This window comes from Thamnophis sirtalis, unplaced genomic scaffold (assembly GCF_051295495.1).
Source record: "Thamnophis sirtalis isolate CommonGarterSnake01/CBP01778 unplaced genomic scaffold, rThaSir2_p1.2 scaffold_1, whole genome shotgun sequence".
Classification (NCBI taxonomy): domain Eukaryota; kingdom Metazoa; phylum Chordata; class Lepidosauria; order Squamata; family Natricidae; genus Thamnophis; species Thamnophis sirtalis.
Window position 1 is genome coordinate 155,087,415 of NW_028261381.1, and position 25,516 is coordinate 155,112,930.

Genomic DNA, 25,516 nt, shown 5'->3' on the forward strand with positions numbered 1-25,516 from the left:
AGGAGAAGGGAACAGCTAAGGAACAAAGGCCAACTCTGGAGTAAAGGCCCAGGTGGATGGGGAATGGCCCCTCCCATAGTGAATAAAGAGGAGCAAAAGGGGAGGGGAGTTTGCAAGAGACAATTAGTTCAATTCATTAGGGTGAAGATCTGTTCCTGACTTCTTGCCAAGTTGCTGCTACAGCGTGGCGTTTGGAAGATATCTGCTGGGCAACTCTCCAAGCCTGATAAAGGTCTGTAGTTATGAAATCTTATGAAAGACTGTTTGCCGGGACTTTGCTGGAGAGGAATTCCCTTTAACCTAATTAAAAGAGGTTTTATCGGGACGAGGAGTCTGCTTCATGATCTTGGGAGGGCTACGTCAGAACACTGCACCTCCCTGCACTGTTTACATTTTAATAGGGTAATAATACTCATCTCCCCACTTCCCACAATCCACATAAAAGTGAAGAAGATACATGACAAATCTAAGTGGCCAGAAATTTATCCCCCCTGAATAAAAGGGAGAGGGATAAACAGAACTCTGTTAGTTTCTTACCTAAATCAAGTCTGGGCTTTAAAGAACCAAGATAGGAAATATATGCTTTTGAGCTTTCATGTGTGAGAAGACTTCTGAGAATATCATGGATAGCCATGAAAACAAATAAATGGATCATTGAATAAATCAACCAGAGTTCCCATTCGAGGCACAAATGACCAAGGACAGATTATCATATTTTGGGGCAAATCATGAGAAGACCTACCTCTCTTGAGAAATCTATAAGGCTGTGAAAGTTGGTAGGAAAGAGAAGGGTGACCAAGCAGCAAGTTGAAGTTTGGAGCATCAGTAGATTCACCCCCGTCTGGAAAATTTCTTTAACATGGTGGTGAGGGCACTGCTGGAAAGACAAATCTCAAATCTCAAGTTCTTGCCAGACTTCTTTATTACAGCTTTGCATCCCAGCTGGAGCTTCTGAAAAGTCCCTGCTGGAGGGCAAATACTCAAACTTGGCTTCAGGGATAGGGAGCAGCGAAGCAAAAGGAAGAAGGACCAAGGGGTGAATTTTCTCTGAATCTTCCCACAGTTGGTCTTCCTAATCTGTTTAGCAGATGGAAACAGATCATTTCCTCTTGGGGTCCCTAGATGGCAGTAAAGAGTTATCGCCAGCCCTTCTAAGAATCTACGGTAAATCTCATCACAATGGGAGAAAAATGGACTACTGTGTTCTTATTTATGTGTGTGTGTATCTCTATCTATCATTTATCTATCTCTCTATCATCTATCTATCTATCTATCTATTTTCTTTCTTTCTTTCTTTCTATCTATCTATCTATCTATCATCTATCTATCTATCTATCTATCTATCTATCTATCTATCTATCTATCTATCTATCTATCTATCTATCTATCAATCTATCATCTATCTATCGGATGGACCCCTGATCTAGATGATTATTGGGGACAATATGCTGACTCTGTAAACCGCTTGAAGAGTGTGAAGCAGTATATTACACACACACACACACACACACACAGAGAGAGAGAGAGAGAGAGAGAGAGAGAGAGAGAGAGAGAGAGAGAGAGAGAGAGAGAGAGAGAGAGAGAAACACAGCTATTGCTATATAAAACACAGTAGTCCATTTTTCTGGGAGTTGAAGTCCACCAAGGCTTAAAGTTGCCATGGTTGAAGACCCCTGATCTAGATAGCCAATTAATTTTTTCTAGTTCAGTGATGGTGAACCTATGGCACGTGTGTCAAAGGTGACACACCATGTTTGGGGAGGGGGGACATGCCAGCATTCACCTACACCCGACAATTATTTTTAAAAGCACGCTCTGTTCTCACATGATTTTCAGAGGTTGTGCAAGAATGGGGTGTGCTGGTATGCAGTCTCTGGAAGGTGCGCGAGAGGCCTGTGCTCTCGTGTAGCCCACAGAGCCTGGGAAAATTGCGTGAGAATGGGACGTGCTTTTGCAGTGTTTAAAGGCTGCAGAAGCCGCAGAAGAGCATTCTCCAAAGTTGTTCTGGACCAGCCTCAGGTGGGCCGCAGGGCTCTGTCCGCAGGAAGTACACACCCAGTAAAGATAAGTAGCACATGTCAGATCCTGGGGATCCTGTCGGCCGTAGGGGCACCATTCCCCAGGGCTCATGTTCCTTGTGAATTGGCATGAAGCAGCCTTTTGGAGTAGCAATGGTAGCACTAGGACTGAAATTGAGGCTTGAGAATATACTTCAGGCCCAGCCTCAGAACCTGCTACTGAGTGTCACTGTTCAGGATGGCCTAGATGAATGGGGGGGGGGGGGAAGGGAATACAATTGTTTCTCTTTTGTTCAAGTTGTGCTTGTGAGGGACACACACATATATCAGCAGAGTTGTTAGGCATTTTCCAAATCTTTGACATGCCGAGCCCAAAAGTTTTGCCATCATTGCCCTAGTCAGAAAACTTGCTTCCAAATGCATCTAGATGAGCATGCAATAAAATTCTTGCTATATAATTTATTCAACTGTTTTCTGGATTCACATGATATATTGACAAATTAACTCCATGAGCTGGGTAATACACACTAAGCTAAATTAATTAGGCTAATTAATGTTCATTGTATGGGGCAAAATCAACCACTTTTATTAATTTCTCTTCTATACGTATGTCTGTCAGTCAGTCAGTCAGTCAGTCAGTCAGTCAGTCTGTCTATCTATCTATCTATCTTTTTATACACCTGATAATCAGTGTAGAATAGAGACATTCAGTTCTATCATTGTTTATCTGAACCATGGTTTATGATGAGAATAGTGAAATTTCCTTGGTTTACATGTATACTGAGCCAAAAAAATAATCAACCACATTTTGGCCTGGTGTATCATGTGAATCTGTAAGTCCCTAATATTTGGCTCCGTGTATATTTGATCCTATCACAGTTGTTGTCTCTTCAACCTCTGCCTGCAGTTTCTTACATAGTGATCACAGTGAGGGACTATCCTGCTTTGATTAGCCACATCACTTAATTACTCAACTAGCCATTTCATTGGAAACTGCTGAGTTGAAGGCCTACACAAAGATCAAGGCAATATACAACATAGAAAGGAAGGCATTGAAACAGCTGAACTCAATGCTGGGAATTAAGATATGAGAAGGAAAACAGGTCAGCCAAAGGCCATGGGAAGGAGGACAGCGTTTTTAAGAAATAATAATCTTGGTTCCAAGTGGACAGTAAAGAATGCATGAAAAGGATTACCTCATCTCCTATTCCAAACACACATATATTTACTTTTAAAAAATTAAGATTTGTTTATTCTGCCAAATATTCAAGGTGTGCTCCACAGCTCCTCCTATCCCCTTACTCTAAGCCAGTCCACCAATAGGTAACAAGGGACAGAATATTTAGAAAGCTGTTGGACATCCTTAACTTTGGTGCTAATTTTGGGGATTAGAAGAACAGAAGGAAAGTTTTTGTTTAACCAGATCAAATGCCTATTTGGTTGCACATCCTGTTTCCCACAGTGGTCTACTAGATGCTTCTGGAAGTTAACAAGCAGGATGTGAATACAACTCTACATCCTCCTGTGACTGGAATTCAGATAAATACTGGCTATATTCATGTTGGCTTAATCATGATTTATTACTAACTAGATTTCAGTTTTTAAAGGAAGCAGATGTCATGCTGCCCAGAAAGCAGGAAAGCATAATTGGTGCTCTTTATATTAAAGCAGTTCTTCATAGGACTGACTTGATTTAGCTTTCCTTTCATATAGAGCACGGGTGTCAAACTCACGACGTCATGTTGTCGTCACATGACGTATCACAATCCCCCCCTCGCTAAACCAGGGTGGGTGTGGCCAGCGCATGACGCATCCGGCCCACGAGTTTGATACCCGTGATATCTAGAAATTCCCAAGAAAACAATTGGAGGTGGGTACCATTTTCATGCAATAGCCTCCAAAGAAGAACGGATGGATATGCTTTCATGAAACTTTACCTTAAACATGGTGCTTTTGCATAGAGAATTCTAGAACATCTGAACGCAACCTTTGTTTTTCAGGTCGATCCCCCTCTTACTGGTTACCTTGTTACATCATTTTAGAACAGTGCTTCTCAAGCTGAGCAAGGATAAACATTAATAGTATTCCCCGCTGCCAAATCCAATTCTGGGAGTTGAAGAGCACACAACCTAAAGTTGCTGAGACTGAAAAGCACTGTTTTAGAATTCTGTTAATCATACTTAAGCACTGAAGGTGAACTTCGTATTTGTGTGTTTTGTCATTCACGATCATCTGAGCAATCATTATATGCTAGAGTAAAAAAACAAAAACATGACAGCAGCTTCCAGCAGTCCCGTTACTCACACAATTCTGTATGAAGGAGATATACTGTACCGTATTTTCACGACCAAAAGCCGCACCGGATTATAAGCCGCAGTATCAATTAACGTTAATTTTTCAAACTTTTTCCACATATAAAGCGCACCAGGTTATAAGCCGCTCTTGCAGCACACCCCGATGCGAAAAACACAGAGATCGGTGAGTTTGGGGCTGCTACTGCGACGTCCAGGGAGGAGAAACCAAACCGCGCGCCTCTCCCAGCTGCTTTCGGGGCTTCCTGGAGCGCCAAGAACCTTCGTGCCGCTCCTCGCGACTGCAACAGATGTCCAGAAGCGGCTTTTGGGGCTAATGGGGATTGGATTTCCAGCTCGATAGCCCCTGCTGCTTCTGGACGTCTATTGAAGTTGTGAGGAGCCGAGGAGAGTGTGGAGAAGAGCGCGCGACGGTTCTTGGCGCTCCGGGAAGCGGGAGAGGCACGCGGTTTGGTTTCTCCTCCCTGGACGTCGCAGCAGCAGCCCCAAGCGCACCGATCTCTGTGTTTTTCGCATCGGGGTGTGCTGCAAGAGCATGCCCCGATGCGAAAAACACAGGGATCGGTGCGCTTGGGGCTGCTGCTGCGACGTCCAGGGAGGAGAAACCAAACCGCGCGCCTCTCCTGCTTCCCGGAGCGCCAAGAACCGTCGCGCGCTCTTCTCCACACTCTCCTCGGCTCCTCACAACTTCAATAGACGTCCAGAAGCGGCAGGGGCTATCGAGCTGGAAATCCAATCCCCATTAGCCCCAAAAGCCGCTTCTGGACATCTATTGCAGTCGCGAGGAGCAAAGCAGCTGGGAGATCTTTTTCCACATATAAAGCGCACCGGGTTATAAGCCGCACTGCCGATTTTGGATCAAATTTTAGGATTTTCAGTGCGGCTTATAGTCGTGAAAATACGGTACTCTTTTCAACTCCCTCCCCATAAATAAATTCTGGTGTTTCATGGTTTTAAAACAACCAATTAGGCTGAAATCAATAATATGCTTCTCCTGACAGAACGTTTGCAAGAATATAATGAAGGATGATACAACCCGCCCCAAGATAAAGTTTCATATAATTTTTGAGTTATTGTTATACTATACTAAATAATAGACAGGCCTTGTTTGTTTGGTAACCTACATACCATACCACACAGGAAAAAAAACGATTGTTAAGTAATTATCCTTCCAGCAGAATTGATCTCTATGACATAGCTCTTTGATTTCATTACTCTTGTAAATCAAGGCTGGAGAGACAATGTTTAGCCCTAAACATTTATAGTCTGGTTTGCAGAACAGGTCATCTTATCTCCCAAATATAATTACCATTGACTTTGGAACATTCAAGACCGACTAAATCTAGGAAATCTTATTATGGCCAAAAGATTATGATTTTAATAACAGGAAATGCAGCAGGAGCTATTTTTTTTGTGAAATGAATGAATGGAAGTGTGTCTCTTTGTATATTTACTAGTTATTTGTTCCTGGATATTGTCTGGAATGCAAAACCTGGTTGATCTGCTGGAAAGTGTTTGCGCTTTCCAGAACGTGTTTTTCCTTCTTCAGGATTATAGCCAAGGAAAAGGAGGGTCTTGAATCCATTTGAATTTGGGTTTGGGATGAATGGGAAGGAGAACAAGTTTGCATTTTGTCAAGGTCTTTGTGACCTTCCTTTTTGAAAGTGATGATGGAATATATTTAATTTTAAATATATTAAAGAATGGACTTCTTCACCAATGAATTTTATCAAGGTAAGCATTTCTTTCCTGAATCCAGACTGCTGCTGAGTATTCATGATGAACAAATGGTAATCCTGATTATCATTACCTAGTCAAATTGAATTTGAATTTGAATTTACTTTATTTGTATGCCGCCCTTTTCCCTGAAAGGGACTCAGGGCGGCTCACAATTCAAAGGAGGGAAAAAACAAACAAAGTTACAAAATATAAAGACCATACACAGTTAAAAAACACAACAATCATACCATTCGAAGTGGGGCTGCAAGTCTTTAGCCCCAGGCCTGTCGGAACAGCCAGGTTTTAAGGGCTATGCGGAAATTGTTCCCCAGTGCAGCAAAATTGTCTCCCTGCTCCTAGTTTACCTGTCTGAATGTGTGCCTGTGCCTCAGTCTAACCCTCCCACTACTTATGAAATTCTGGAGGCTTCTAGATCTTTCTATAGAGAACATGCAGCCCTCCAACCCTAGCCTCAAATCCCTACCCTTCCCTGCATTAGGGCAAGAATGCTATGCCGAGCACGAGTTAGTATCTTTATAATGCCACATTCAATTCTACATTCCACATGCTGCAATACATCAGCTGAATTCATATGAACAATGTGTTGGTGAATTTTCACTGGCTGCAACAAAAAACTGAGACAAAGACGAAATGTTAAATAAAAGATCCAACCTTTATTTAAAATACAATGCATTTGTACATATGTCTTGGACTACTGAAGACAACACTGATTTTATCCCTTGGTGTTGGGGGATCTCTGGGGGCTAACAATCTTCGAACGAGACACCCCCTCCCCAGACTCAAGGCAACAAAGTAAATTGTTGTTAAGGGCTTTGTGGCACAGCTGTAACAAAATCAGAAACTTAACTTACATTAAAAAATATACTGTAAGGCTAATATATTTGATACTATTGCGATTCCTCCTACTTTGGCTTGTGAGGCTAGCTTTAAAAGAAAAACCTGTACACATTTATAAAATTTGTGTTTTTCTTTTTACATTAGTTACATAAAACAAAACAAAAATTCTTATACTTCATAGACCTTTACTTCATATTGTTATGAAAAGATTTTGCATATCATCTTAGATAAAGAGTGGCTATGCTGGTGAATACTAAAGGTGTTTGTAATACAATATAGTGTTAAAAAAATACAGAGGACAGGAAAGAGCACAGACATGATTATCAAAGGGGAAAACAGATACGTTTGGAACCAAATTTGCCAGTATTTGTCAAGGCCACTCAGGCTAGCTTTTACAAAAAAACCTTCAGGCTCCTACAAGAGACCTGATTATGTCTTAAGAATTCAAGTTAGTGCTTCCAGATGTCCTAGACATCAACTCCCAATATCCAAATCAGAACGCTTGGAATTCTGGGAATTGTGGTACAAGACATCTGAGGAACAGCAATATGAGAAAGGCTAATGTAGTGTGAAAAAACATATGGGATAAAGGACACAGTCCACCAAGCACCATGATGCACAAGAGAGCCCAGGGACAAACCCCACTAAAATATATGGGGGAGAAGGGAAGAGGGAGGGGGGAGGGAGGGAGAGAGAGAGTGGGGGGAGGGAGAGAGGAAAGAGAGAAGGAAGGAAGGAAAGAAAGTCAGAAAAAGAAAAAGAAAGAAAGAAAAGAAAGAAAGAGAAAGAAAGAAAGAAAGAAAGAAAGAAAGAAAGAAAGAAAGAAAGAAAGAAAGAACCTTCCTGGATTGCACTCCAAAATTTTTACCTTAAACATAGGAAGGAAGAACACATAATTACAATATATATAAAACCTCATAAAACATGCATTAAACATGATAAATACACTTCATATAGATTAGGCCCTGGGTATCTAAATAGTTAAATGGCTTTAGAGTTTTAATTTTGTTTTAAAAATGATTTGGTTAGCTTACATTTGTCAGAAATTAACCTGATCAGCCCCTCATTTTGCTGAGAGAGGGGAAAAGAGGCACAAACTTAGGCATGGCATGAGCTGTGTTTTGGTTTTGCGTAGCAGATTAACGGAAGCGCTGTTTAGCGCAGGTAAAAATGTATCTGCTAATGCAAGTTTCCATATTAAAAACAAGAAAAGATACACTTCAAGCTTAATTTGATTAAGCAGCATATTTCCAAGAACAGCTTTTGAGTTAAATATTAATATCACCATTTAGTTTATGTCAGTAGAACAGGCAGTCTCATCCAACTCACACCCAGCCGCTGGTGAGCTTGTAGAACATCTCTTCATCTAAGCTTTCATTCTGATCTTTTGCACGTGTCGACAGGAAAATGTAGCCACCAATGAACTCATGCACCACTTTGCAATCCACTTCCGTGCAGATGAAAGATAATCGGACTTCATCTGCAAATTCTACAGTCACCTAGAGGTGCAAGAAATCCAGCCAATGATTTATAAAGCTTCAATACTTTCACTAAGCTCACATGGAGATAAGAATAAATATACTGCAATAAATATAAACCCGGAGCAGCTTCTGTCCTTGCCCAACCTGAAGAAACAGGAGGGTTGGTGTGTGAAACCATCAATGTTTGCAAAGATATTCGAACTGCAAAATTATAGTTAATCATATATAGATCAGATCATGGCACTGAACGACGAATGAAAGTTGGTACTAACAAAGCCTACCCAGTTTGAATGGCTTGGCAAATTGTGGTGTGAATTCTGCCTAAGAAGAAGGTTCATGTCCACAGGAGATTGAGATGTAAAGCCAAAAAAGGAACTTTATTGTTTTTTTGATGACCAGAGAGATTTAATCGCAGGGAAAACTGCAGTCAGTGTAACCTAGCAATCAAAAAGGAAATCCTTGCTTTGAAGCTGACTTTTAAGTCAGTTCTTTCAGGCTGCTGTTTACAAGATTAATAATGTTATTAATGTTAAACGGTATGTTCAACACTTGAAATGCTAAATACCATTATGTTATTATAGCCCAGGGGCTGGATCCGGCCCATGGGGTGCTTAGATCTGGCCCACAGGGCCACCCTGGAAAAAGCCTGTGATGTGTCTGCTAGCGAAAATAAAGTTTGGAAGAGCCATGTGCATTTTTGCTGGCAGAGGGTTGCAGGAGGCAGTCACAGTCGAAAATGGGACTTGGGAGCCTGTTTTCTCTAGCAGATTGCTTGGGCCGCCACAGGCGCCCCCCAACACGAGTGATGTCGAGCTTGCCATGCCCACCCTGGCCACACCTTCGATCCCTGCACCTGACAACCCTGATGCGGCCCTTAATGAAATCGAGTTTGACCCCCCTGTTATAGCTGAAGGTAGCCTTCTGGATTCCACAGGTTACTGTAAATTATAGGATCAGACCAGTGGTGGGTTACAGGCGGTATGCCCCAGTACAGGCGTATTGGAGCCTGCCCGGAACACCGGATACCGGTACGGTGCTCCGGAGGGCCCACCTGAGCTCCTTACTGGTCTGAGCAGCTGGAGTGTTGCAGAGGCGCTAAGATGCATGTGTGTGCTGCGCGCGTCCATGTGGACGCCGTTGGGCCCGTTCCAACCATTCCAATTTGAACAGGATCCAGAACCCACCACTGGATCAGACTGATTTCTCTGAGAGGCAATTCCTCTGACTATATCTTTTCTTATGATTACCAAGCTAGAAGGATTTTGAGCAGCTTTCTATTTCATTAGTCAGATTTCTTATCAAAGGAACACCACATCCTTCAACAAGACACGAACTGATTAAATGGTCAAATCATCAGTTAGTAAGTGCTGTTTCTATGGGTCACATGAATTCTTTTATCTACCAAGTTCTGGATTTCCAAAATGTTATCTAAGAGTGTGATACAAGAAGGTCTTTCTTTACTGAGAACAACACTGCTTTTTGTGAGTTGAGAAAGATCGGGATGTTATGCTCTTCTTCCCATTTCTTTCTTCATAACAAAACAAAGACCCACAGTCAGCTTCACAATTAAGAGGGGCTACTAATAGATAAGAGCTTGTTTTGGCTTTTTTTAAAAAAAGAAAGAAAAAAGAAAGGAAGGAAAGAAAGAAAGAAAGAAAGAAAGAAAGGGAAGGAAGGAAGATTAAAAAAAGAACAATACCCAAGAAATAAAAGTAAAGACGCTACCAAAGCCTGAAGGCAGAAATACTATCTCATACCTTAAACAACATACATCAAAAATGTCAGTGAACTGAAATATCTCAGATTTCAGCAGGACCAGAAAACTTTGTGGGAAAGTCCTTGCTTACCATTTTGATTTCCCAGTTCACATTCCACTGTTTCATATTGCTGAACCGCCATGTCTTGATGGCATCACTGGTGCTGGCATCCATCCGTATCAGCCGGTTGTAGGCAATTCCAATAAGTTCTTCCTTCTTCCCACCTTGGAACCTGCATTTTTTGCATGTTACAAGGAACACCTTCAGCAATGTTTTCCTCAAGTTTCCCAATGATAAGGCATTCAAGAACAATTGGCCTTCTGAGACACTGTTTCCCTGTGTGTGCATTCAAATGGCCTTGAGTGACTGTAACAGGAATAAGTCTTAGGCAAGCTTTCGGCTTCTGCACAACTAGTTCTACCTTGCTTCTGCATTAATGATAACATGACTTATCAGTCAGCCTCATACAGAGATATTAAGGAATCCTTGCTTTATTATATGTCAAACCAAGATTTTTGTTTTTTAAAATATTCTCTGTCAGGCCAAGACGTAACAAGTAAACTCCTGTCTGGTTAGACACTTGGGGAATTTTTAAACTTTTGAATTTAGATATACCAGCTGTCTCAGAAAACCATCTTTGCATTTGAAAATTGGCTCTCTATAAGATGACTCAGATCATGTACTATATTACTTTTTATTTTAGTCATTCTTATAATAAACCATTTATGAGTTATTTTTAGTTTTTTTTAAGAAGATCAAAAGTAACATTTCCCCCTTCATTCAAATTGGAGTAGTAAAGCGCCCTTTACTTGCTATGCAAAATTCAATACCGGTGCACCAGTAATGGTTTCCGCTTATCTTTGCTATTGGTTCAGAACTGGGAGTGTTTGTCTGCGCTTGCTTCGCGCTGTGTGTTTGTGATGACGTCTGGGCAGGTGGGTGGAGCCTGCCGCCGCTACCAGTTCACCCAAACCGGGGCAAACCAGCAGAATACCACCTCTGCTGCACACCCAATTCAATATTTGGGTTAGCTGTCATGACCCAAGAAATCTCAGCCTTTAGTAACTGCCCACACGCAAACATGGAATTTTTGACTGGACATTTATGGAGTCACAGACCTTGCAATAAAGTGTGTAATGCCGAACTCTGGTAAGGACTGCCAAGCTTGAATAAACCTCATTTTGGCTTCAATGAGGCTCATCTGAGCGACATTCTGATGGGCCTCTAAGATCCGGGCAGTGATCTGTAAGGGTGACACAAAAATACTTGAGGCAACTGATCTGAATTCCAGGCACAATTTATAAAGGATGGGAAGGGAGGCAGAATGAAGGGAGAGCAGTACCAAGAGAGAGAGACCAAAAAATGAAGGAGAAAGAAGAGGTGATTCAATACTATTCAGTCCCCCTACTCCACTAACTTTAATCTGTGAAACACCTTTTCTATATTCTGTTAACTGTCAGTTTAAGACTAACTGGAGAACATTTTCTTCTATATGCACATTTCTTAAAACTGGGATTTTCAGGGGAACAGCTGTAACAATGATATATCATATGAAATGGGAGGAAGAGGTTTCATGGGATGGAGAACTATCTGGGATTATGCAAGTTCAGCTTCTCTTCCTTCTAATGAAGAATTGGCCTTAATATACAAAAGATACTAGAGCAAACTACAAAGATCAGCTATTTGCAGAATTAGAACTACAAAAATGATATGGTAGTTTAAAAGATAATGTATTCCCTACAGCAAGCACAACAGCACATCTTTTTATAACAAATGTGGCAAGAATTTGGCTTCCTGAATGTTATTTAAAATATCAGGAAAACAAATTATTTTCTCCTCACTTGAATCCAGAAGAAATAACTGTGCGCATGCACATGTGTGTTTCTGGATTCAAACAGGAACATTGGGCAAATGTACCCAGTATGCTGTTCCCTTTCTTTTTCCCTTTAACTGTGTTTGCATCATACTCTGAATCACAAATAGCCAAAGATATTGTAATCTAGGATGTGGTTAATCATACAAACCAAGAAAATTAGACGTTGGGCAACTCATGATCATAAGTTCATCAAAAATGCAGCATATGCCAGCACAGTCTTTGATTCTTCCTCCTGCCCATTCCTTTTTATCCTTTCTGCCCTAATCCATAAAAAGCCAACTAGGTAAATTCCAGCTCCCAAACAAATTCATTTGAAGAAAATGTCTGTTCTGATAGATGGATAAATGAGTCACTGGGTATGCACAGGAAGGGGAAAAAATCCCATTTTCATCCTCATTCTACTCTTCATCCATTCAAAAGGGTATTAATAATGCACTGAACAAGTTTTTACTCACAAAAAAAGAGCAAACACTTTCTAACAAGTAAAGTATAACCTGGCAAAGAATCTTCCTTTCTAGCAATAATTATTACAGGAGTTGGGTGTGGATTTTTTGCTCAAAACTGGCTTTCTGCCCTGAGAAATCTAAAGTTTGCTCATTGTCTGTCTCCTGGCTTCTTGGATCCAAGTAGGAAAAGGTTGGCTTCATCTTCTCTAATTACAGCTCTTCCTATTCTAACTTTCTCCTGCCATCTGCATCTCTGGTTGCCATAAAGCAAGATATTGATGGACATGCATTTACCACATGATAATCTACGAAGACGGCACGTGTTTGATTCCTAATCTCAAAATGTCAATTTTTCTTTTCCTCTGTGATGATTTTTATCGTTTTTTAATTTTTTTTAGACTATAAATGGATTGTTTGTTTATTTCTCATTCCATCCCGGGGCTAAGATTTTAAAAATTAATGTAGATTAAAAATGGTAAAAGTACAGAAGAAACCACAGGAGATACCATATTTTTAGGAGTATAAGACCCTCCGAAGTATGAGGCACCTAGCTTTTGGGGAGGAAAACAATTGGGGGGGGGGAATTTGCCTCTGCCTCCCAGCAATTCGCCTCCTTGTAGCAAACAGCAAACAGCCCTTTTCAGATTCAGCACAGCCTAATTAGCACAAGCAGCTGATTGTCGAGAGGCCCGATGATCAGCTGTTTCATGCTGCAAGGATTGCCATAACCTATTGCTGCCTCCACACGTTCCATTTTCAGCTTTTGCATGCCCCGTTTTCGGCCTCCATGTGCCCCATTTTCCGCCCGTTCCAGATGGCGGGGATCAGAATGGACAGAAAATGGGATGCAAGGAGATTGAAAACAGGGTGGGCAGAGGCCAAAAATGGGGCGCATGGAGGCTGCAATAGGCAATGGCAATCCCTGCAACCTGAAACAGCTGATGGTTGGGAGGCCGATCCAACCAACAATCAGCTGCTTGTGCTAATCAGGCTGTGCTGAAGCTGAAACAGGCTGTTCGCTGTTTGCTGCAAGGAGGCATATTGCTGGGAGGCAGAGGCCAAAGGGTGGGGCCGGTGGGTGGGTGGGGCTAAATTTAGTGTATAAGACACACCCAAATTTTCACCCTCTTTTAGAGGGGGGAAGTACATTTTATACTACGAAAAATATGGTATATATATAAGCAATGTACTGGAGAAATAAAAATGGCTGCAAATTATAGTTAGCTCCTTTTAGGTCTTCTAAACTTAAAACAGTTGCAGCAGAACTGTCCGTTTTTCACTGAACTGCTCAGCTAGAATATAAAAATAAGTGACTCCTTTCCATCAGTCTAAAATTCTATCTAGTTGAGCATCCTGTTCTTAGCAGCAACTAATCAGATTAGTGTAAACGATTCACATAAGAAAGATATGACAGCCACAAACCTGTTCTCCACCAGTTCTTATTTAGAATTTTGCTACCTCTGAATTGAGCAGAATTTGTTTGGCAGATAGCATTTATATATATTTAATAATTTCATGTCCCTTATCACATCTTGCGCTAGGATTTCTATAATATAATATTATTATCTAATTATCTAATATAATTATATAATTATAATATAGTATAATATATTATATTATCTATAATATTATTGCATTATTATTCTATCATAATGCAATATGTGAAGAAATCTGTGCCAGGGAGCAGAAAGAAATTGAGACAAGAAGGCAACAAAACAAAAGGTGCATCACATTAAAAAACACAGCACACTTCTGTCCCAGAAGAAAAGTTTAGTAGACATTGTTGAAGGAAACCAGATAATTCCATTAAATCTTATTTACAACATTATGGCCCAAAGTTACTCCAAAATACTTATTGCTCAATATATGCTTTGTCTCTTGATATGCATCTCTACAAGGTTATATTAATAAAACAGCAAAGTCTTCATGCTTGTTTATTTTAGGTTTACTGTCACTTACCAAATCTCTTATATAGCCTGGCTGCAGAGGACAAATGCGAAGAAAAGAAAAGAAAAGAAAGCAGAGAAAAAAAAAGCAATCAGAAAAATGGCATTAAAGCAAAGGAAGGAAAATGTGCAAATTATCAACAGTGAAACCAATTTTTTTTTTAAAAAATCTTTCATGGGGAGAAAAAGTAGCAAGAAATGAATATGAAAATGGAAAAACATGTGGGGGAGGGGGAAGCAAAAAGAAGCATAGCAAGATGCTAATTCCAGGTATGCTTCCCTAACTCAGTTCCTCCAAACCAGCATTTCTCAACCTTGGCTACTTGAAGATGGATGGGAATAGGGAATTCTGGGAGTTGAAGTCCACCCAATGTTCAAGAGCCCAAGCTTGAGAGACGGTGCTCCAGACAATTTGGACTGCATTTCTCATCATTTCCATCCAGCATGACTAAAATGGTTCTTGATGGTAAGAAATCGAGATGCCATGAAGTTGGGGAAGCTGCCCTAGAATATCTGAAAGCAATTTGTGTCTCTCTCCATGAAAAGTGACAGCCCCTTAGTGATTACCCTGGTTAACTTCATAGTTCAACAATAAGGAAGTATCGCCCGCCCTCTAATCAAAAGAAAATACATTTCAGTTGAATTATCGGTTATTTCCTGATTAATATAACACACATTCCTGGATGAACTAAAATTCAGACAAAAAAATATTCCACAAAGTACAACCTCTAAGCATTTCCAGAGACTTGCCATGTGAGTCGGTTGCAGGAAGAGGCACTGGAAGTTTTATTGGGCTATAGAGATTTTCTATAGAGATATAGAAATTTCCCAGCCGGCTTGTGACAAGCAAAGTCAATGAGGGAAACCAGAGTTCCTTAATGATAATGTATTTTTCAGAGAAGACACACCTTTTTCCCCCAAAAAGAGGGTGAAAATCTGGGTGTGTCTTATACACTGAATACAGCATTTTTGGCCTCCTGAAACCCCACCCCCATGCATCCCGGTTTTTTTTTGCAAAAATGGACTTGCAGAGGGTTTGGAAGGTCTGCAAAGTGCTTCTGGGGGCTGGGGAGGACAAAATCAAGCAAAAAATAGGCTTTTTGCTCGTTTTTGCCCCTACCCCAGTCCCCAGGAGCACTCTACAAGCCTGCCAAAGCCAATGCATGCCCTGGTTTTTTTTTTTTTTCAAAAAAATAGGCCAATTTTTTGCTCATCCTCCCCCCCCGAAGCACTTTACAGGCATCTCAAATTCTCTGCATGCCCCATTTTTCACAAAAAATGGAGCATGCAGAGGGTTTGGGAAGCCTGCAGACTGCTCCTGGGGGCCAGGGAGGGCAAAAAACTTAAAAAAAAATTTACCTCTTCAAAATCTTGGTGCGTCTTATACTCCGGTGCATCTTATAAGCCGAAAAATACAGTTAATTCACTTTAAAAACTGCAGTGACTCACTTAACAACTGTGGCAAGAAAGGTCACTCAATGGGGCAAAACTCACTTAGCAACAAAAATTTTGGGGTCCATTGTGTGTCATAGATTGAAGATTGCCTGCATTCAAATTATAGTAGAAACAGTAGAGAAGTTTCTTGGCTCAGAATAGGCCAGAGCACATTTGAAAAGGCTCATCTTTTATTATTCCATATATTTTTACATCAGTGGACTGCTAGTCAGGAAGCAGCAACATCGTCTCTTGCTTTTGAACGTTCCCTGCATTCTACAAATTCCACAAAAGCAGATTTCCTTCATACCATCACACTGCCTCCCCATGCCACGTGCATCTGCGGGAATAATAGTGCCTTGGTACAATCCCCTAGGTTTTCTTAAAGGAGGTAAATAAATACTTCATATTAAATATCCACGCATGTGCATAGACACACACACACACACACACACACACACACTCACTTCGGATTGGTCCTTGCAGGGACCTATAAAAATCAGTAAAACCATTTGGTAAGAAATGAAATTTATTGTATTCAAGACAATATTGTTAGCAATATTGTATTCAAGACAATATTGTTAGCAATATTGTATTCAAGACAAAAACATGATTATTTTCAAGAGATTATTACGAACTGAGCTGAATTAAACCCAGTCCACTTATTCCACTAGGTTTTTGTTTTAACGCTAAATCTATTGGTGTAACATTTAATTACATTTTTACTTTTGGCCAGATGGTTCCATTTCTTTTTTTAAAATTCAAGTACTGTATCACATATTGATATGAGAATTTCATGTCATAAATAAAACATAGAATTGTTCTTAAAATAACTTCAGTCAGCAAGTTAGTGAATTAGATCATAAAGAAGTCTGAGGGAAAAATAATCCCAGGGAGAACTATTCATTTTATTCTTCAAATATTTGATCCAAGATCAAAGTTCACATTTGACACAATCTTTTCAGATTGCCTGAAAGCGCAGAGATCCTGCCCATTCCACAAATCTCTTACAAAATTGTCAAATCTTATAGCTGAAGATACTTGAATAATATCAGGATGAGACTCACATGATTTTTGGCAATTAACGGTGCTTAATGTCCCTCTCCGAAGCAAATGGGCAATTCAAAAATGTGAAAACCAAATAAAGTAACGGACTGGACACTCTGCTACTGAATTGTGATACAAGCAAATCTTCTCACAATGAGTTATTCCATGAGTAGGAAACAAGCTGGAGAAGAAGGATTCCTTAAGACTTTGTCAACAAATTTGTATTTGGAAGAGAGAGGAAAAAACTGTAGTCTAGTATATTCCCTTTTATCGCTGATTTTTCATTGAGTAGTTTGATTCCCCTCCTTCCCAAACATTGATTTTTACCAATTCGATAAAGTATAATTCTCATACCTGAAACATATATGAATATTTCAGAGCAGGAAAGTCACCTGGCGCATGACAGTTTTGTCCTTCATGTTAAAGAACCCCGAAGGACTGTCTTGTACAGTATATGGAATTGTTTTGTGAATCAGCTTAAAGCAAAAAAGAAGGGCTGTTGGGAGGATCAGAGCAGAATTATTCTGAATTTTTTCAGACCAGATGAAAAAATAATGGGTTTAAATGAAAAAGCAAGTAGATTTTGGTTGAACATCAGGAAGTATTTCCTAATAGTAAGAAGCATTTGACAATGGACAGACTATATAAGGAGGTGATGGGTTCTCCTTTGTTGGGGGGGAGGTGGACTTTAAGTAGAGGCTGGATGGTGGCCTATCAGAGATGCTGTGGATTCATCTGCTCGTAAGGGATTGGAACAGATTATCTCCAAGATATTTTGTAGCCCGGTGTTTCTCAGACTCAGCAACTTTTAAGATGTATGCACTTAAAGAACGCCATCTGGGAATTCTGGGAATTGAAGTTCATATATCTTAAAGTTGCTGAGCTTTAGAAACACTCTTCTAACCCATTCTGTGTTTCTTTTAAGATTGAAAATTCAGCCAAATAATTTAGCTTGATTTTAATATATGTCTATGAGTTACTAGGAAATGTATTAAACAGCAAAGCAATTTTTTTCTAAATATATGGTGTTAATTAAAACTTAAAGTCTGGGGAAGGCTCATATGAGGGCTGTGCGTCGGAGGCAGAGAGGGGGCCAAGGCCATCTGGGAGTGGATGTGCTCCCTCCGGAGTCTGACATCAGCGAGGCAGAAGAACAGTGTGAGCCTGTTCCCAGTGTGCGCATGGACAAAGCTGCCAGAAGGCAAGAACAGTTAAGACAAAAGAGGTGACTCGGGAGTAAGGCTTGGAGATGATTGGCGCTTCCCATAAGACATAAAAGAGGAGCAATTGGACGTGAGCCTTTGCAGGAAGCAACTTTGTTCATTCTGGTCGGTTCAAACTCTGAAGCCCCAGTTCACTCTGAGCTCCATTTGGCCTTGCAAAAGTAATTGGTAATTAGGTCTCTGGCAGTGTTTCAAGGGAGATAAAAGTGGGTGCTTATCAGCATTGCCCTGGAAGACTGGAAGACATCTGTGGAACTCTTTACAGACTGTTTGTGAATCATTATGGGCTGTGAATGAACATAATTCACAGCCATTTATATAAAAAGAGGGGTTTGGGGACTAAGTGTGTTATTTATACTTTCTCAGGAAGCCTAGGTCAGAACAAAAGTAAGCAATGGGTCCATGACCAAAAGGTAATTAAAAATCAACAAAATACCAGACTGAAGGTGCAACCAGGGTCCCACCTCTGACTTGATCCTATTCACACCACAGAATGAAAATCAATGTAAATAGTGTCTGAATTCACAGTAACCCATAAAGGATTCTTATCCCAACAGGATTATAAAAACTCTAAAACAGCAAGGAAATAATCAATAATCATTGTATAATGGTTGTAATGTGAATTCATAGCTCAAAACTCTGAAGCAAGATGTCATTTTGATAGCATTCATTTCATTCTTTTAATATATTTACTAGCTGTTTATTAAGGCCATGCTCTTTTCAAAGGACTTACCATATGAAAACAACACAAAGTAGTTTCAGAAATTAAAAATGCACCCTTTTTTAAAAAAACAACCATAATTAAAGTTTTAAGGTTACAAAAGCAAAGACCACAATTGTGTTTCTACCAAAAGGAAGAGCTAACTTTTTTTTTAAGTCCTCTTCGAAGTGTCCTGAAATGGAGAAATCCTCTTAGATATGGTTCAGTTCTGGAACCCTCAATAATTAAGTCAATAAGCACATCTTCAGAATGTGACCGGAAAGCTCTAATGATGCACAAATCCTTAACATAATTTGTGGCAAAATTCAAAGACCAAAACTAGTACTTTCAATTGAACTCAAAAATGTACTGATAGCCAGTATAGCTAGTACAAATTAGTATAATGTTCCAGAAAAAAAATGTAAGATGTCACGTTCCATAACAAATGAAGATTTCAAGCCATGTCCAAAGGTATCCGAACCACATTGTGCTACAATAGTCAGAGATAATAACTAGGCTGTCCATAACCCCTGGATGGATCTGTAGTCCCTAGCTGAAATACAAACCAAAAGGCACCCTTGACTACTGATGCCACCTTGTATTTCCACAGACAATAGTGAGACTAGAAAGATTCACATGTGAAGGATCTGAACCTTCAAAGTGAGTGCAAATTCTTTTCAATACCTAGGCCTTTCTTTATCTGCTTTAGACTTGTTCTCCCCATTCATCCACAAGGCCTCTGTATACCTGCACATTCACTTTTCATATAAAAGGTACAGTAAAATGTAATTTCAAATGTGTACCTGCTTGTTCTTATACTTCTTCAGGTATCTTGGAGAAACCAAACATTCCGGATTAATGTCTGTTGTGATCTGCTCAGTAATTATCTGTGGATCTGGGTTCAGATGCTGCATTTTCAGAAAAGACAAAATGTTCTGGACTTCCAGATTATATGAACTGTCTGCCATGGTTTTACCCTTGGAGGCTAGCCGACATGCTGCCATCCAATGTGCATATTGTTTTTCCTGCAGTGTAAAAGAAAAACAAAGCATCTGTTAGGATGGACTGTTTGGCATATTTATTGTGTCTCTAAGGATACTGGAAAACTCCAGTCCCAAACATATTAGAAGATGAACAGCCCAATCTTAGACACAGAGTACATGTGTCATATAAGTGACTATAAGATAAATAATTCACTTATTTTCAGATGTTTCAAAACTGTTGCACTTAAATATTGATTCTAGTTAATGTAAATATCAAATTTATGCATCTTTTCAACCTTGATTTTGATTAGTACTGCAGATTTGGGGTTCACGTGCGCTTAGAATCAAGTGATAAAATTCATGGTTCACAGCCATCCTTACATGGGCACAAATTACAGTTATATGAACATTTTGTATTTTTTGCGCAATATTCTTCCAAAAAGTGAAAACTGCTAGGGAGCTACAAAACCCAAACAATATGTTGTGCCATGTGATCATAAAAACATTCAATTCCCACCAGTCCTTTCGCTCTGTAATCCCAGTCCTGTATTTCTGCTTTCCATTGTGGACTTTTGTTGGGGAAAACATGGGGATACATGAAGTATTACATCACAGGATCTTTCATGGCATACAATGCTGGTTGTCACCTTTCAATACTATATGCTTTGAGTCCAGGATATGTATTCTCCAACATGACCTTCTGAAGGAGGCTGATCTAAAGTCTGCTTTATTCGGTTCCACCACAAAAGCGCGTAGGACAAAATCGCGCTTGACAAAAGCGCGCGGTGACGTCATCACAGCGCGACGAAAAAGTTCGAAAAATGTAAAAATAAAGCGAAAACCTTACCCTAAGCCCCCCAAACCTAACCCTAAACCTAACCCTAACCCTAACTCTTAACCTAACCCTAAACCTAACCCTAAACCTAACCGTTAAAGTAACGAAAAACCTAACGCTAACCCTTAACCTAACCCTAATGCTAACGCTCTAAAGCTAATCCTAACCCTTAACCTAACCCTAACCCTAACCCTAACCCTAACCCTAACCCTTACCTTTATGTGAATCGGCTTGCTTTAATTTAATTTTTATTAATTTTTATTTGAATTTTTCGATCTTTTTCGTCGCGCTGTGATGACGTCAAAGGCGCGATTTTGTCGATCGCGCTTTTGTTGTCCGCGCTTTTGACGGGTCACGCTTTATTCTGGGCATGTGGGATCAAAGAATGACATACAAATATTCATTTAACTAATGGTATCTTAATTGCCTTTTGGAAAGATAGCAGGGGGTATCCTTTCCTTTGGAGGCAAACTGATTTTGAACAGATGACCATAGCCGAAAAGGTTAGCCTTCTCCTTTCCTCCTGGGAGATCAGGACTTGTCTGAGCTTGCATGTGGCTTATGGCTTTGAAGGTAACAAGGGCCTGAACCATAAAGGACTTTGTAGGGGATTATCAATACCTTGAATTTTGCCAGGAAGCAAAGTGGCAAACAGTGTAGCCTCCTGCAATGTAGAGGTCACTCTGCTGTACCAGTTAGTCTTGGTAAGCAGAGCAAAATAAAAAAGACTGCAGTCAGTGTCAAGGAAAGGTCATAATTGGCAGATCAGACAACATTGGCTAGAACCTTTACCTGCTGATAAAACAAATACGGCAAGTCCAGGATATCCAGACTGCATACTTGCTCCTTCAGGAAAGTGCCATCTCACCTCAAGCTGAAATCTGAACTGCCTGGAACAGACTGCAGAAACTGTGGGTCCATCTATCTGGGCTTCAATCGGAGCCTGTTCCATCCAATCTCTCATAGCCTCCAGCCTTCAATATGTCCACTGCATCACTTGGCAGGGATATAGTAAACAATTGGATTTCATCATCTTACTGATGATGATACTTCACCTCAAATTGCTTCATATCAAGATTAATAGCAGTAGACTTAGACTTATATACCGCTTCATAGGCCTTTCAGGCCTCTCTAAGCGGTTTACAGAGAGTCAGCATATTGCCCCCAACAATCTGGGTCCTCATTTTACCCACCTCGGAAGGATGGAAGGCTGAGTCAACCCTGAGCCGGTGAGATTTGAACCGCTGACCTGCTGATCTAGCAGTAGCCTGCAGTGCTGCATTTAACCACTGCGCCACCTTGGCTCTTCTTAATTAAGAAGAATTAAGGTGAGTTTGCTATAAAGAAAAGCAACTATTGTATTACTGGCCCTGCTTATATTCTTCTTAACCGTAATATTCTATACAAGGCTAGTTTCAGATATCTGTGGATTCTAGGAAAGAATTGATGCACACTTCAGTCCTTGATGTATAATCAGCTACATCCAATTGACTTTGGTTGGCATTTGATATAAACTTACATTATCACAACGGAGCCAAATTTCATTCATGCCTTCAGCAACAGGAATTAGAAGCTTTATGTTAAATTTCTGGCCTGATATGTTGACGTCAGGAGTTACCTCACACCCTATAATAAAAGAAGATGTAAATATTATATATTTCATAAATATGAGGATGAGACAAAAGGCACATATGGTTAGATTTGAGGCTATTTCTCTTTTTAGACTTGGATATCTTCTCATTATTTCATTTTAACTAAGGGGAAAAAATCTACTAACCTAGTGCTATTTGTTTTAATAAAAAACAGCATTATCAAATCTCCATTGCCTGTATATACATTTTTGTGTGTATTTGTTCAATCTAATTTATAGTATGTAGCTGCCCATTTGACAAGTGACTTTTAATATTCAATGAATAAATTGCCCCAAATTGATAAATTGAATTTTATAATCCAAATCTGTATTTACCCATCATAGTATCATTTTTTTCTTTGATCAGCAGAGACATCCACCAAAATCTAATCACTCAGAAATTCATAAGATATTTGTTCTTTTCATCTCTGAAGCAACACAGTATGGAAGATTTTCTATAATCTCACTATAACATGGGAATTCGATAAAAATCTCACCTTGATTCGATTCAATTCAATTTGATTGAAAATATTAGCTTTGTAATATACTGAAGAGCCACAAAAGAGGTTCCTGATACCAAACATGCTGTAGGACTGGGTGTGTTTCAATCAGATGTGTATTCATTTGACTGCTGTCTTAAATGTTGCATAAATGTTATATTGATCATGAATTCTTTATATATATGATTGTGCTCCACTGAAATCAAAAGTACTTCCAGAAGGAATTTGAATTTAATTAGAATTGGAATTAAATGGGATTTTGACTCTTTGGGGAATATTTTCATTTAAGCAAAGTCCCTGTATAAAGGTATTATCCAGCTCAGTGGTCCCCAACCTTTCCGGCTCTGTGAACTGGTAGTGGTGTGGCAGTGGCGGGGGAGGGGATGGTTTCATGGGGAAATGGAGCTTTACATAATCACATGCTTACCCGCCTCTTGCATGGTCTGGTTCCCAACAGGCTGCCAACCTTGCCTGGGCCACGGACCAGTGGTTCAGCCCCCCTGATCTAGCTGATTAGTCCTGTTCACAAGAACCAGTTATTAAATTGTCACCTTCATTACCACTAAGCTAGAAATTCATTTTTTTCCTGCTCAGGAAAAGTTGGCTTATATATGGACAGAGAAATCAGAGCTTGGCATACAGGACCATGCTTGCATTTTCGAAGCAGCCAGCTTGTCTAGGCAGAGGAGGCCTCTTACTTTTGCATCTCCCACTTTTTGGGAAAAGCACCTTTGGGTGCTTGAGACCTGGATGATTGAGAATCTCTGTAGACATTAATCCTGATTATTAACTATTTAATATGTTAACATAAGCATAATAAATTATTCTTGGAACCAGGATCTGCCAAATCTAAACAGTATCCCTGTCACAAATAACTTATACATGGAAAGATAAGATTGTTTTGTTGTTCTTTCATTTGAGGGGTTTGTCTACTAAATTCGGGAAATTACACCAAGCGTAGGCCAGCATTTTTGAGGGCTACTCCATGGTCAATAGTAAAAGAAAATTAATGGATAATGGACACAATGTTCAGAACAAGGATATAGGATTTTTAATGCAACCTTTTATAAAGGACAATAATGTTTTTAAAAAATAACTCATTTTCTTGGAAACAATTTCAGCTTTATTTCAGCTCTCCCAGCAGAATTCTTTTAAAATTCCGTCATCAACAGTTTTGTTTAAAAGCTCCGAAAAAGGTATTCCGTGCTTCATTTCTCCAGTTCATAGTTAAAGTCTGAAGTCATCTGGCAGCCTTTCTGTTTCTGCCTTGAAGGCTTTAAAAGTGAATGTCAGTAGTGCCTATTGCACAATCCATTAAACTGGAATAGCTTATTGTGGAATACAAACAGAGCTGGTAGCCAGAGGAATGTCCTATGCAGCATAAATTCTTTGTCCCTATCTGAATAAAGTTGTTTGGGCACGTGTGTGTGTGTGTGTGTGTGTGTGTGTGTGTGTGTGTGTGTGTGTGTGTGTGCTCAGCAAACTAATGCAGGAGGAAAATATATTTTAAAAAGAATGTTCTATTGGGTGATAAAACATTCCTAATTTTTGAGCTAAAGTCGTTTATTTCGTTCTCACTTTCTTTTTATTTGTATTTTATGCAGTATGTTACATTGAACAAATACAGACATTATAAAACTAGGCAACATTTTGCTGAATCAAATAATTCTGCACCTAGTTTTGCCATTAAATTACCAACAAACCTCTTTTTTGGGGGGGGGTTGTTATGCACGTGAAGGAACACGCAACTCCACAAAATATTTAAATCCCTTCAACCCTCAGTTCCCTGGTTGTACCACAAAAGACAAAGTGATTCTCTACTGATTCTGATGACTCCCAGAATTTAGTGTGAAAGAAATCCTGCCTTTCAGTGAGTGAGTGATAGATGCAGAGTCATCCTGGAGAAATGCCATGTAAGAAAATATTTGCATCTTATCGCAAGGTCAGAAAAATGTCAAAATAAGCAAATTTAAAATACAGCTCAATTGTGGAGAGATGAGAAGATCACCAAAACTGCATTTGCTCTGTTACCTCTCAAATTCATCTGATGAGCTGGGGTCCCGTTAGATTCTTCTTTACTTTTGAAACAGGAAATAGATGTGTCTTTGAAGGTACACCAATACTGCTTATAACCCTTCAATGTTAGCTTCTTTGGCCTGTAAAGTAGTAAACTAATTACTACCACTGAATGAAATGGAGGTACATTTGCAACAGCTTTTCATCTCTTGCCTCACACAAACTTGTGGTCTTCTGGCTGCTGCTGAATCACAACTCTTAGTTGCCCAGTTAATATGGTCAAAGATGGGGGATGCCGCTGAGAACTAGTCTTTAGCACAATCAGAAGGGTCACAGATTCTCAACTTAGTGCAAAGTGATTTATATGAGCTGGTTCCTTCAGCCCCATGTAGAGCAAATTACAGTTCAGTCTCAAGGTGAAAATTGAATGATTGATTATTGCTAGGGTATCTTATTACTGAAATTGGCCACAAGTGGTACACCAGCCAAATAAGTGATAAAAGGTTCTCAGGGTTGATGCTCCATTTAAAAGACCTCACTCCATCGAAAACAGTATGATTATGTTAAACAAGAGATCAAACAGGAGGCTGCTATATAGAGAAGGAGCAGACATTCTTCATGGGGATACAATAATGTTATACAACTGCAGGTTGCTTACACTTATTGATTCTCTATGCCATGGGTGTCAAACTCGCTACGTTGTCACATGATGTTTCACGACGGTTTCCCCATTCA

The 25,516-nt window shown here is 39.8% G+C and overlaps 1 protein-coding gene across 7 annotated transcripts in view; it reads right to left on the minus strand.

Annotated features, from left to right (window-relative positions):
* Nucleotides 1–6,703: 6,703 nt before the first annotated feature.
* The window catches only part of FERMT2 (FERM domain containing kindlin 2), an 81,031-nt gene continuing 62,218 nt past the window's right edge, over nt 6,704–25,516 (minus strand). For 5 of the 7 annotated variants that reach the window (XM_087728513.1, XM_087728506.1, XM_087728528.1 and 2 more), the window contains 7 exons: nt 24,797–24,921; nt 22,155–22,261; nt 19,621–19,842; nt 14,427–14,447; nt 11,264–11,388; nt 10,236–10,377; nt 6,704–8,406 (listed from right to left, as the gene is read on the minus strand). In XM_087728513.1, the coding sequence (XP_087584639.1) occupies nt 8,233–8,406; nt 10,236–10,377; nt 11,264–11,388; nt 14,427–14,447; nt 19,621–19,842; nt 22,155–22,261; nt 24,797–24,921 (916 nt within the window). In that variant the 3' untranslated portion in view covers nt 6,704–8,232. The remainder of the gene's footprint in view (nt 8,407–10,235; nt 10,378–11,263; nt 11,389–14,426; nt 14,448–19,620; nt 19,843–22,154; nt 22,262–24,796; nt 24,922–25,516) is intronic. The other 2 variants (XM_087728539.1, XM_087728498.1) reach the window with 1 other exon arrangement.